This window comes from Trichechus manatus, unplaced genomic scaffold (genome assembly GCF_000243295.1).
Source record: "Trichechus manatus latirostris isolate Lorelei unplaced genomic scaffold, TriManLat1.0 scaffold00262, whole genome shotgun sequence".
Taxonomy (NCBI): Eukaryota; Metazoa; Chordata; class Mammalia; order Sirenia; family Trichechidae; genus Trichechus; species Trichechus manatus.
In genome coordinates this window covers 2,084,099-2,097,265 of record NW_004444198.1, presented here as the reverse complement: position 1 = coordinate 2,097,265, position 13,167 = coordinate 2,084,099, and the positions used below count along the sequence as shown (strand labels likewise).

General features: G+C 36.9%; 1 protein-coding gene across 1 annotated transcript in view; it reads right to left on the bottom strand.

Annotated features, from left to right (window-relative positions):
- Nucleotides 1-13,167, bottom strand: part of SPIRE1 (spire type actin nucleation factor 1) — a 377,419-nt gene that overhangs the window by 203,778 nt on the left and 160,474 nt on the right. The window contains exon 4 of the mRNA XM_023724819.1: nt 252-485. Within this exon, the coding sequence (XP_023580587.1) occupies nt 252-485 (234 nt within the window). The remainder of the gene's footprint in view (nt 1-251; nt 486-13,167) is intronic.

Sequence of the window (13,167 nt, the reverse complement as noted above, 5' to 3'; positions counted from 1 at the left end):
TATTTTTGGGGGACATAATTGATTCCATAACAGGAGGTCTTAAAACCTAGAAGTATTTTGTTTGTGTGTGTACGTGTGTGAAAGGAACTTAATGATTCAGTAATCAAAGGCCATTTACAGAGAACAAATCAGAGTTCCTGATTCATTTATAGCTGTCATTCTAAGAACTTAAAAGGCAATAGTCTATTATCAAACGTTCAATCACTGTTCAGTTTTTTAAAAAGAAACTAGTATGTAAACTGCTGCTTTACCTTCATGACATCTCTGTATGACCGAATAGCTGAGATTTTTCTCTTTTCATCATCTTCATCTTCCATCCCTTCATTCGCAGCCTCATAGCCCTCATCATTGCTACCATCAGCTTCTACTGTATTGGCCATAAGATCAATGAGCTTCTCTAGGGGAGGGCTTAATTCTCTTTCTTCATTCTCTTTCAAACCGTAGTCCAGTGCTTTGTAAATAATAATTCCCAAAGATTCAATAACCTAGGAGGATTAAAGAAAGATAGTTAATAGAGAGGACTAAACAGTTTTATAGAACTAACTGTAGGGCATAAAATATTTGGTATAATATTTAAGCTAGGCCTAATTCTACTTGAGAAACGTGTAGCAAACTAGATTTGAGAGGATATTTAAAAGTTTCACCTATGAATTAAAAGAAAAAAAAATCAGAGGGAAATCTTAATGTGATTTCCTCAAACCACTACGTAACACATACATACACCCTTTTTATGCTTTCTTAGATTTGTACCGTATGCTAAAATCTACATTCTCCACTCATATGGTGATGCAGGCATCCTAACCCGGCTGATTTTCCACATTTCTGAAAGATACTTTTCAGAACAGATACACTTATCAAATAACCCCTCTCTACAAAAGTCTTATGCCAATGTTTATCTAAGTAGGCACTGTACAGATGTCCCAAGGATCCAGAGACTGAAAATTCAGATATTGGTGGCAATTAATTTAAACCTAAAAAAATACATATATATATTACTATCCAGATACACACTGTTCACTGAGTTCCATTTCTGATTTGAGCCTCTTTGGATACTACTAGAAAAAAAAGATATGCCATAAATGTAACAGTTAACTAATATAACCCAACATTATTTTTGAAACCTTTGTTTTTTCCTACGTTCTATAAAATTTTAGAGTAATTTGTTAAAGGACTTTATAAAATACTATTTTTTTTTAAAAATTACTTTAAAGATTAGTATAAAGACTTCAGCAAAAGAGTTTTAAAAAGACAACCTACAGACTGGGAAAAAAATTTTGGCTATGACAAATCTGATCAGCCTCTAATCTCTAAAATCTACATCATACTGATACTGCAAAACCTCAACAACAAAAAGACAAATAACCCAATTAAAAAATGGGCAAAGGATATGAACAGGCACTTCCCCAAAGAAGACATTCAGGGGGCTAACAGACACGAGGAAATGCTCCCAATCATTAGCCATTAGAGAAATGCAAATCAAAACTTCAATGAGCTGCCCTCTCACCCGAACAAGGCTAGTATTAATCCAAAAAACACAAAACAAAAATGGTGATCTGGGGTCTTAAAAGCCTGTAAGCAGCCATCTAAGATACTCCAATGGTCTCACCCCTTCGGCAGCAAGGGAGAATGAAGAAGAAAAGATTAGTCCAAAGGACTAACGGACCACAGCTACCACAGCCTCCACCAGACTGAGTCCAGTACAACTAGATGCTGCCTGGCTACCACCACTGCCTGCTCTGACTGGGATCTCAACAGAGGGTCCCAGACAGGGCTGGAGAAAAATGTAGAACAACGTTCTAACTCACAGAAAAAGACCAGACTTACTGGCCTGACAGTAACTGAAGAAACCCCAAGAGTATGGCCCCCTGACACCCTTTTAGCTCAGTAACGAAGTCACTCCCGAAGTTTACCATTCAGCCAAAGATGAGACGGCCTCATAAAACGAAACAAGACTAATGGGGCACAACAGTCCAGGGATGAGGACTAGAAGGCAGGAGGGGACAGGAAAGCTGGTAATAGGGAACTCCAAGTTGAGAAGGGACAATGTTGACATGTCATGGGGTTGTTAAGCATTGTCATAAAGCAATATGTGTACTAACTGTTTAATAAGAAACTATTCGTTCTGTAAACCTTCATCTAAAGTACAAGAAAAAATAAAATAAAATAAAATGTTGGAGAGGTTGTGGAGAGACTGGAACACTTATACACTGTTGTTGGGAATGTAAAATGGTACATACACTTTAGAAATCGATTTGGCGCTTCCTTAAAAAGCTAGAAATAGACATATCATATGATCCAGCAATCCCACTGCTTGCAATATATCCTAGAGAAATAACAGCCATCACACGAATAGATATATGCACTCCCATGTTCACTTTAGTACTGTTCAGGACAGCAAAAAGATGGAAACAACAGATGAGTGGATAAACAAATTATGGTATATTCACACAATAGAATACTACACAACAATAAGGAACAACGATGAAGCCGTGAAACATTTAATGTGGAGCAATCTGGAAGGCATTATCCTGAGTGAATTTAGTCAGTCGCAAAAGGACTAATATTGTATAAGACCACTATTATAACTACTCAAGAAAAGGTTTAAACACAGAATAAAACATTATTTGATGGTTACGAGGGTGGGGAGGGAGAGAGAGGGGTATTCACTAGCTACAGTAGACAACAATTATCTTAGGTGAAGGGAAGGACAACACACACTACAGGGGAAGTCAGCACAACTGGACTAAACCAAAGCTAAGAAGTTTCCTGAATACAACCATACACTTTCAGGGACAGAGTAGCAGGGGTGAGGGTCTGAGGACCATGGTTTCAGGGGACATCTAGGTCAACTGACATAACAAAGTTTATTAAGAAAATGTTCCACATCCCACTTTGGTGAGTAGTGTCTGGGGTCTTAAAAGCTAGCAAGCAGCCATCTAAGATGCATCAATTGGTCCCAACCTACCTTGAGTAAAGGAGAATGAAGAACACCAAAGACACAAGGTAAGTATTAGCCCAAGAAACAAAAGGCCACATAAACCAGAGACTTCATCAGCCTGAGACCAGAAGAACTAGATGGTGCCTGGCTATTAACAATGACTGCCCTGACAGAGAACACAACAGAGAGTCCCTGATGGAACAAGAGAAAAGTGGGGTACAGAACTCAAATTCTAGTAAAAAGACCAGACTTAATGGTTTGACTGAGACTGGAGGGACCCCAGAAGACATGGCCCCTGTACTCTGTTAGCCCAAAACTAAAACCATTCCCGAGGCCAACTCTTCACACAAAGATTAGACTGGATTATGAGATATAAAAGGATACTTGTGAAGAGTGTACTTCTTAGCTTAAGTAGATACATAAGACTAAATGGGCAGCTCCTGTCCGGAGGCAAGATGACAAGGCAGAGAGGGTCAGGAGCTGCTTGCATGGACACGGGAAATCCGGGGTGGAAAGGAGGAGTGTGCTATCACAGTACAGCGAGAACAACTAGGGTCACATAATAATGTATGTTAAAATTTTGTATGTGAGACTAACTTGAATTGTAAACTTTCACTTAAAGCACAACAGTAAAGAATAAGAAAAAAAAAAGATTAGTATATAAGTTCTCTTGTATCTCCCCTATTCCCACTTTGGGATAGGAAAAAAAATTAAGATTTTTAAAAGTTAGATTAATAAAAATACGACTGGCAGCTTCTTTGAAATATTTTTACTGTGGCTACTAGAAGGTATTAATTTGGCTTATTCCTTTTATACCCTCTACAAAAATAATCAGTTTGTGCTACTTAAAAGAACATATGGTTACATTTTCCAAACAACGTCATATGAATATAAAACAAACAGCAAAGAAAAAACTCTATTACTTAACCAATGTTATTTCAACTTATTGCTATTAAAATGCTGTCCTTTACAAAAAGTATTCTTTCTCATTTGATGCTTAAACATGTTTTAAAACAGTACATACAGTATCAAAAATGATAGCTCATTCAAAAACAAATGTACATTTCACATAAAGTTATGTTTCACATAGTGAAGAGATTTCAAGATTTATATACAAGTAAAAAAGTACCTGGTGGAAAGGATAAAAATAATTTCATTTAACAGACAGTCCTTTGTACATGCTTCTTTAGCACTTGGAGAGTGGAGATATGTCTTACCTCTGCCTCATGGGAATTTGGGCTGGTCCTGGTCATTATCCCCCCCGCCCCTAAAATCAGACAGGTTCTGACACTACTACTACCATTTTACAACGGGGCAATAAAGAATCCATAATTAGCCCTATGCTTAAATTAGTCAATTGACTTTCAATAAAAGTGCCAAAGCAGTTCAACTGGCAAAGGATATTCTCTTCAACAAATGGTGCTGGAAGAACCTAACATCTAAATGGAAAATAGTAGAGCCAGACTCCTGCTGCATACCATGTACAAACATAATTTTAAAATGGATCATATACCAAAATGTAAGTGCTAAATACATTAAACTTCTAGGGGAAAAAAAAGAGAAAATCTGCCTGGTACTAGTAGTTTCTTGTGGCTTTTATAGAATTTTCTTGTGGCTTTTATAGAATTTTCTATGTAGGTAATCATGTTAGTACTGAGGAAGGCAAACTTTTCTTATAGAAGACACAAAAAGCACTAATCATAAAAGGAAAATTGATAAATTGGACTTCATCAAAATGTAAAACTTAGCTCTTCAAAACACAACAATAAGAAAATGAAAAGAAGTCACATGCTGGGAGAAAATATTTATATTACATACATTTCACAAAGGGCTTGAATATAGAATACGCTAAAAAGTCTTAGAACTGAATAATAAGATAAACAATTTAAAAAATAGGCAAAGGTACATCAATGTTCATTGCAGCACTATTCACAATAGCCAAAAGGTGGAATTAACCTAAATGCCCATCAACAGATGAATTGCTAAACAAAAGGCAGTATATACATACAATGGAGTATGACTCAGCCATAAAGAGAAATTAACAACTGATACATGGTACAACATGAATGAACCTTGAAAACATTATGATGAGTGGAATAAAGTCAATCACAAAAGGACAAATATTGTATGATTCAACTTGTATGAAATAGGCAAATGTGCAGAGACCAAAGTTTCCTGGCAGTTACCAAGGGTGGGAGGGAGGAGGAAGGGGGAGTCTTTGCTTAGGGAGCACTGACTTTCTATCAATGGATGCACAACATGATGAACATAATCAATATCACTGAAATGTAATGTAAAAAATGTTGAATTGCCAAACGTTTTGTTATATACATATATACGTTTTTATCACACACACACATACACAGAACTGTTAGAAGGCAGGCATTGCTGCAGCAAGCTAGTGAGGGAGAAAATGAGATGAGAATGAAGAGCTTATGGTGAGGGGTTAGATTTTGTTCTAAGAGCAATGGAAAAACAGTAAATAATTTTAAATAGGGAAGTCACAGAATCTGATTTCTGTTTGTGAAAAATCATCCTGACCCTACTTCACACTATATAAACCATATACAATAATTAACTTAAAATGGATCACAGACCTAAATTTAAGACCTAAAACCATAAAACTCTTAGAAGAATATATAGGAGTAAATCTTTGTGACCTTTCAAATGCAGAGAGATAAAAGTTTATCAGTGGTTACCAGTGTAGGTATGGGGTGAGGTGAGAATGTATAGAGTTATTGCTTAAGGGATACTGAGTTCTGTTTGGGGTGATAAAAAACATTTGGAAATAGTGGTAATGGTTGGATGATATGGTGAATGTAATTAACGTCACTGAATTCTACTTTAAAAATGGTTAAAATGTTACCACAATAATTTTTTAAATAGGCAAAAGACTTGAACAAATATTTCACAAAATATGCACAAATGGCCAAAAAAGCATGTGCATAAATGCTCTACATCATCAGTCATTAGGGAAATATACATTAAAACCACAATGAGATACTAGTTTACATCCTCTAGAATGGCTAAAATTAAAAAGACTGATAATACTGAATGTTATGATCAAAGATTCTATAAAAGAATGCTGACCAAAAGGGGGAAAATGCAAAACAGTAATTGAAATTCTTATCGACTTCAGACTTTTGGGATTCAAAGAGGCTGGATGAACCTCCAAAACTACTGCCCTGAGATAATCTTTTGACTTTAAACCAAAAATATCTCCTGAAATCTTCTCAAACCCAAACAATAGTTTAAGCGTTAACTAGTAAAGGATTTCTGCCTTGAGCACTGTGCTCTTTCAAGATCTATCTACATGGGATCAAACTGACAACAGCAACTCAAAAAAGATTAGACAGTAATCTTAGGGGGGGCAGTGAGTTTATGTTAATGAGGGAGGAACAACTCATAAAAGGAGGGTGAGAATGGCTGCACAACTCGAAAAACGTAATCAATGTCACTGAATTATACATGTGGAAACTTGAATTGGTGTACATTTTTGCTGTGTATATTCTCAACAACAAAAACAAATAAATTATTTAAAAAAACACTAATGAAAGCAAATGTTGGTGAGGATGTGGAAGAACTAGACACTGTCACACAATGCTGGTATGAATATAAAATGACACCATATCGTAGTTTGGCACTTTCTCACAAAAGTTAAAACAGATTTATCATATGACCTAGAAATTCCACTACTAGTTATTCACCCAAGAGAAATGAAAGTATACGTCCACAAAAAGACTCACATATCAATACTCATAACAGCTTTATTTTCAACAGGCAAAAACTAGAAATAACTCAATTGGGCATCAGCAGATGCATGGATAAACAAATTATAATCTATTCACGCAGTGGAATACTAGTAATAACAAGGAGTACACTTACACCAATGATCACTGCAGCACTACTCACAATAGCCAAAAGCTGGAAACAACCTAAATGTCCATCAACAGATGAAAGGATAAACAAAATGTGTTACACACATACAATGGAATATTACTCAGCTATAAAGACAAATGAAGTCCTGATACATGCTACAACACGGATAAACCTTGAAAACATTATGCTGGGTGAAGTAAGTCAGTCACAAAAGGACAAATATTATATGATTCCATTTACATGAAATCATATAAGATAAATGTATAGAGACCAAAGTTTATTAGTGGTTACTAGGGGCAGGAAGAAAGGGGAGTTCTCTCATGGACCACCGAACTTCTGTTAATGGTGATGGAACAATTTGGAAACAAATAGTGGTGGTGGCTGCACAACATGATGTCAATGTCACTAAACTGTACACAAAAAAGACAGTGATTTGGTAAATGTTATATATATATATACATATATATATATTTAACATAATAAAACAAGTTTTTTAAAAAAGGAAGACGCTACTAACACACACAACACAGATGAATACCAAAAACATTCTGCTGAGTGAAAAAAGACAGCACAAAAACTGTGTTCTGTATGATTACATTTATAAGATGCTGGAGGTGGGGCGTGGGTGTGGTCTGACTGCAAAGGGAACTTTCTGGGTTGATGAAATGACTGCAGTCGTCACTATATAAGTATGTAAATTTGTCAAAACTCATCAAATTGTACATTTAAAATTTTTGCATTTTATATCTGAAAAGTGATTTTAACCAAGAACTAAACAAAGTATTCCCACTGTAAAGAGAATACTGGACTGGTAGTTGTGAGATGAAATTCTGCACACTATCTGATGTATCACTTAAACTCCACTAAAGTCCCCTCCAATCCTAAAACTCAAAAATAAATAAATAAATACATAAAATAAGAAAATGCAGAATTGGAACACTAAAAGAAAATATATAGGCTATAAACATGTGGAGGTTTGCTCATGGAAATGCCATGGATAACTGGACTTGTTTTCTGAAAATAGGCCTTAGAGGAAATTGCACTTTAACAGGAGTAAAGAAAAAGTACAGTAACAACCAGCTGCCTCGAAGAATCTTAACCATCAACATGGAAACTGCCTGGCCTGCTTTGTAGTAGGGACAGCTCAAGTTTGAAACTGGTTCTTTTTCAATTAAAAAAAGAAAATCAGAGCATAAAGCATTTCAGAAGAGGAAAAAAGAACACATTAAGGACAATCAAATCTGAACAAAGCAAAGACCAAGACAGGAATTAAGAGAGAGAAAAGTAGTTACACACACACACACCCCTACTTTAAAATGACTAGGGCTGTCACAGTTTCTCAGGAAGTGCTATCATTCAGCAATGTTCACAAAGGCCTGATTCTTCTCACCTATACAGGTTACTAAGGTTTCCAACAAGATAAAGGTCCCGGGAACCGACTTATCTCTCCACTTTTGCACCAAAAGTAGAAATTCTTTGGAAACCCAGTCCTACTTCCCACTACCACTCGGTTTAGCGCCCTAAGCACAGGTCAGTTTGCTTTGACCATCAAGTCTTTGAAATCACCTGTCACCAGTATTTGGCACACTTTTTGAAACACTTTCTTCTCTTAATTCCACACTCTTCTGACGCTCTCCCTATGTAGATTAAAAACCCTGACAAGAGAAGTTTTGGAAGAGTGGGTCTTGGTGAAAACACGAGGAAACGGACACAGTCAATACAGGATACAAACAACTCTTGTTAGTTATTTCTGAAATAATATCCTTCAGTAGGCACTGGGTACAGATGCAGGCAGGTCGATTAGGTGCTGGGGAATGTGAAAGTTCTCTTCTGGGTGCTTCTATTTTCTTGATTGCAAACAAACAAATTTACACCTGAGAGGAAGGAGAAGGAGTGTTGGAGATGCTGAAGAAACAGAAAAGGTTTGAAAAGTCTTAGCTATCAAATAACATGATCTCTTTGAATATCCAAATTTTATCATATTCCTCTTTTACCTAAAAGAGTTCACTATTTTTTTTTTTAAATAAAGAACACCAAAGAATTGTCCACTAACGTCACTCTCAGTCACATGTAGAAATGAGTGCTCCAGTTACAGAAAGCAGGGGAGTTATACCTGGTTTTGTAGAAGATGCACATAATACTAGCCTACCTGCTTAGACTACACAGCTGATCAAAGTGACAGCCTCTGATGCAGAATTTACACCTACATTCGTCACAAATTGGTGTAATGAATAAGAGTCATAATTTATCTCCATTTTACCTACGGACTCATTCTTAATTAGAAACGATTATAGTGATTGGCCCTACACATCTGTCAATCTGCCATACTGAGGTGGCCTGAGTGTTGCTGTGATACTGGAAGCTATGTCACCGGTATTTCAAATGACAGCAGAGCCACCCATGGTGGACAGGTTTCAATGGAGCTTCCAAACTAAGAAAGACTAGGAAGAAGGACCTGGCAGTCTACTCCTGAAAAAATTAGCCAGTGAAAACATCACAAACAGCAGCAGAACACTGTCTGATATAGTGTGGGAAAATGAGCCCCTCAAGATGGAAGGCACTCAAAAGACAACTGCCTCCTAAAAGTAGAGTCAAACTAAATGACGTGGATGCAGTCAAGCTTTCAGGACCTTCGTTTGCTGATGTCACACAACTCAAAATGAGAAGGAACAGCTGCAAACAAGCATTAATAACAGGTACATGGAACATAAAACTATGAATCTAGGAAAATCAGAAGTCATCAAAATGGAAATGGAATGCATAAACATAGACATCTTAGGTATTAGCTGAAATGGACTGCTACTGGTCATTCTGAATGGGAAAATTATATGATCTATTATGTTAAGAATGACAAATTGAAGAGGAATGGTGTTGAATTCATCATCAAAAAGAACATTTCAAGATCTATCCTGAAGTACAACACCGTCGTTCATAGAATAATATCCTTATGTCTATAAGGAAGACAATTTAATATGAATATTACTCAAATTTATGCACCAATCGCTAATGTCAAGGATGAGGAAATTGAAGATTTTTACCAACTTCTCCAGTCTGAAATTGATCAAACACGCAATCAAGATGCATTGATATTACTGGTGATTGGAATGTGAAAGTCTGTAGTTGGAAAATATGGCCTTGGTGATACAAATGACACTGGAGATCACATGATAGAATTTTGCAAGACCAACAACTTCTTCATTGCACAGTTTTTTTCAACAAAATAAATGGCAACTTACATGTGGATCTCACCAGACGGATTAAACAGGAATCAAACTGACTACATTGTGAAAATAAACAAAGGAAAAGCTCTATCATCAGTCAGTCAAAACAAGGCCAAGGGCAGAATTGCTCATATGCAAGTTCGAGTTGAAGCTGAAGAAAATTAAAACAAGTCCACAACAACCAAAGCATAACCTTGAATTTATCTCACTTGAATTGAGACACTATCTCAAGAACAAACGTAACTCATTAAACACTAATGACCAAAGACCAGACGAGTTGTGGAACGACATCAAGGACATCAGACAAGAAGAATGCAAGACGTCATTAAAAACACAGGGAAGAAAAAAAGACCAAAATGGTTATCAGAAGAGACTCTGAAAGTAGCTAAAGCAAACTGAAGAAATGATCCAGAAAAAGAGCTCAACAAAAGATTTCAAAAGGTGGCTTGAGAAGACAAAGTGAAGTATAATAATGACATGTGTAAAGACCTGGAGCTGAGGAAACCAAAAGGGAAGAACACGCTCAGCATTTCTCCAGCTGAAAGACTAAAGAGAAAATTTAAGCCGAGTCACAATACAGAAAGATTCAACCAGGAAAAAACAAATTTTTTTCAATTGTACTTTAGATGAAGTTTTACAAAATAAAATAGCTTTTCATTAAAAAATCAGTACAAATATTGTTTTGTGAGACTGCTTGCCAACCCCATGACATGTAAACACTCTCCCTGCATGACCTTGGGTTCCCTATTACCAGCTTTCTTATCCCCTCCTGTCTTCTATTCCTTACCTTTGGGCTGGTGTGCACCTTTAGTCTCATTCTGTTTTCTGTGCCTGTCTAATCTTTGGCTGAAAGGTGAACCTCAGGAGTGACTTCATTATTGAGCTAAAAGGGTGTCCGGGAGCCATACTCCTGGGGTTTCTCTGCTGTTAGACCAGTAAGTCTGGTCTTTTTATGAGTCAGAATTTTGTTCTACATTTTTCTCCAGCTCTGTCTGGGATCTTCTATTGTGATACCTGTCAGAGCAGTCAGTGGTGGTAGCCGGGCACCATCTAGTTGTGCTGGACTCAGTCTGGTGGAGGCACTTGTGGTCCATTAGTCCCGTGGACTAATCTTTCCCTTGTGTCTTTGGTTTTCTTCATGCTCTCATGCTCCTTACAGGGTGAGACCAGCAGAGTATCTTGGATGGCCATTCACAAGCTTTTAAGACCCCAGACGCTACTCACCAAAGTAGAATGTAGAACATTTTCTTCATAAACTATGTTATGCCAGTTGAGCTACATATTTCCCGACATCATAGTTCCCACAGCACTCAGCCCAGTAATTCGGACCCTCAGGGAGTTTGGATGTGTCTATGGAGCTTCCAGGACCTTGCCTTGGACAAGCTGGGCTGGATTCCCCAGTATTATGTACTGTCTTACCCTTCACCAAAGTTACCATTTATCTATTGTCTATTTAGTGTTTTTCCCTCCTCATCCCTCTCTACTCTTGTAACCATCAAAGACTGTTTCTTCTTGTGTGTAAACCTTTTCATGAGTTTTTATAGCACTGGTCTCGTACAATATTTGTCCTTTCGTGACTGACTTATTTCACTCAGCATAATGCTCTCCAGATTCATCCATGTTGTGAGATGTTTCACAGAAGATTCATCATAGTTCTTTATCGATGTGTGGTACTCCACTGTGTATACGTATCATAGTTTGTTTACCCATTCATCTGCTGATGGGCATCTACAGTGTTTCTAGCTTTTTGCTATTGTGAATAATGCTACAATGAACATGGGTGTGCATATGTCCATTCATGAGATGGCTCTTATTTCTCTAGGATATGTTCCTAGGAGTGGGATTACTGGATGATATGGTATTTCTGTTTCTAGATTTCTAAGGAAGTGCCATATCATCTTCCAAAATGGTTGTACCATTTTGCATTCCCACCAGCAGTGCATAAGAGTTCCAATCTCCCCACAGCCTCTCCAATATTTGTTGATTTCTTTTTTTTGATTCGTGCCAGTAATGCCAGAGTGAGATGGTATCTCATTGTGGTCCAGCTTTACATTTCTATAATGGCTACTGATCACGAGCATTTCCTCATGCATCTGTTAGCTACTTGAATATATTCTTGGGTGAAATATCTTTCATTTCCTTTGCCCATCTTTTAATTGGATTATTTATCTTTTTCTTTTAGAGGGGTTGGATTTTAGAGATTAGGCCTTTATCGAATTTTTCATAGCCAATTTTTTTTTCCCCACTCTGTAGGTTCTCTTTTGGTGAAGTCATTTGATAAGTACAAGTATTTACCTTTTAGAAGATCCCAGTTATCTAGTTACCTTCTGGAGTTTGTGTGTTATTAGTTACGGTTTGTACCCTGTTAATGCTGTCTATAAAGACCTCTAGCGTTGATCCTATTTTTTTTTCTATGATCATCATAGTTTTATATTTAGGTATTTGATTCATTTTGCATTAGTTTCTGTATGTGATGTGAGCTATGGGTCCTGTTTCACTTTTTTGCAGCTGTACATCCAGTTTTGCCAGTACCGTTTGTTATAAAGGCTGTCTACACACTATCTGATGGACTTTGGGCCCTGTCGAAGATAAAACGCCCGTACAGCAATAGATTTACATCTGGGTTCTCAATTCTGTTCCACTGGTCAATGTATCTGTCATTTTACCAGTACCACACTGTTTTGACTACCATAGCTGTATAGTAGATTCTGACTCAGATAGCGCGAGTCCTCCTACTTTACTCATCAATAATGCTTTACTTACACAGGGGCTCTTACCTTACCATGTAAAGGTAATGACTAGTTTTTCCATCTTTTTAAAGAATGCTGTTGGTATTTGGATTGCAATTGCACTGTATCTGTAGACTGCTTTGGAAAGAACCGAAACTTTCACAATCTTGAGCCTACCTATCCATGAGCATGGTACGTTTTTCCATTTATGTGGATCTCTTTGCATTTTTTGCAGCACTGTTTTCTAGCTTTCTTTGTATAGGTCTTTTATATCTCTAGTTAGATATATTTCAAAGTATTTTATTTTTTTAGGGGCTATTATAAAAGGTATTGTTTTCATGATTGCTTTTTCGTCATTCTCTTTATTGGTGTATAGGAATCCAACTAATATTTGTATTTT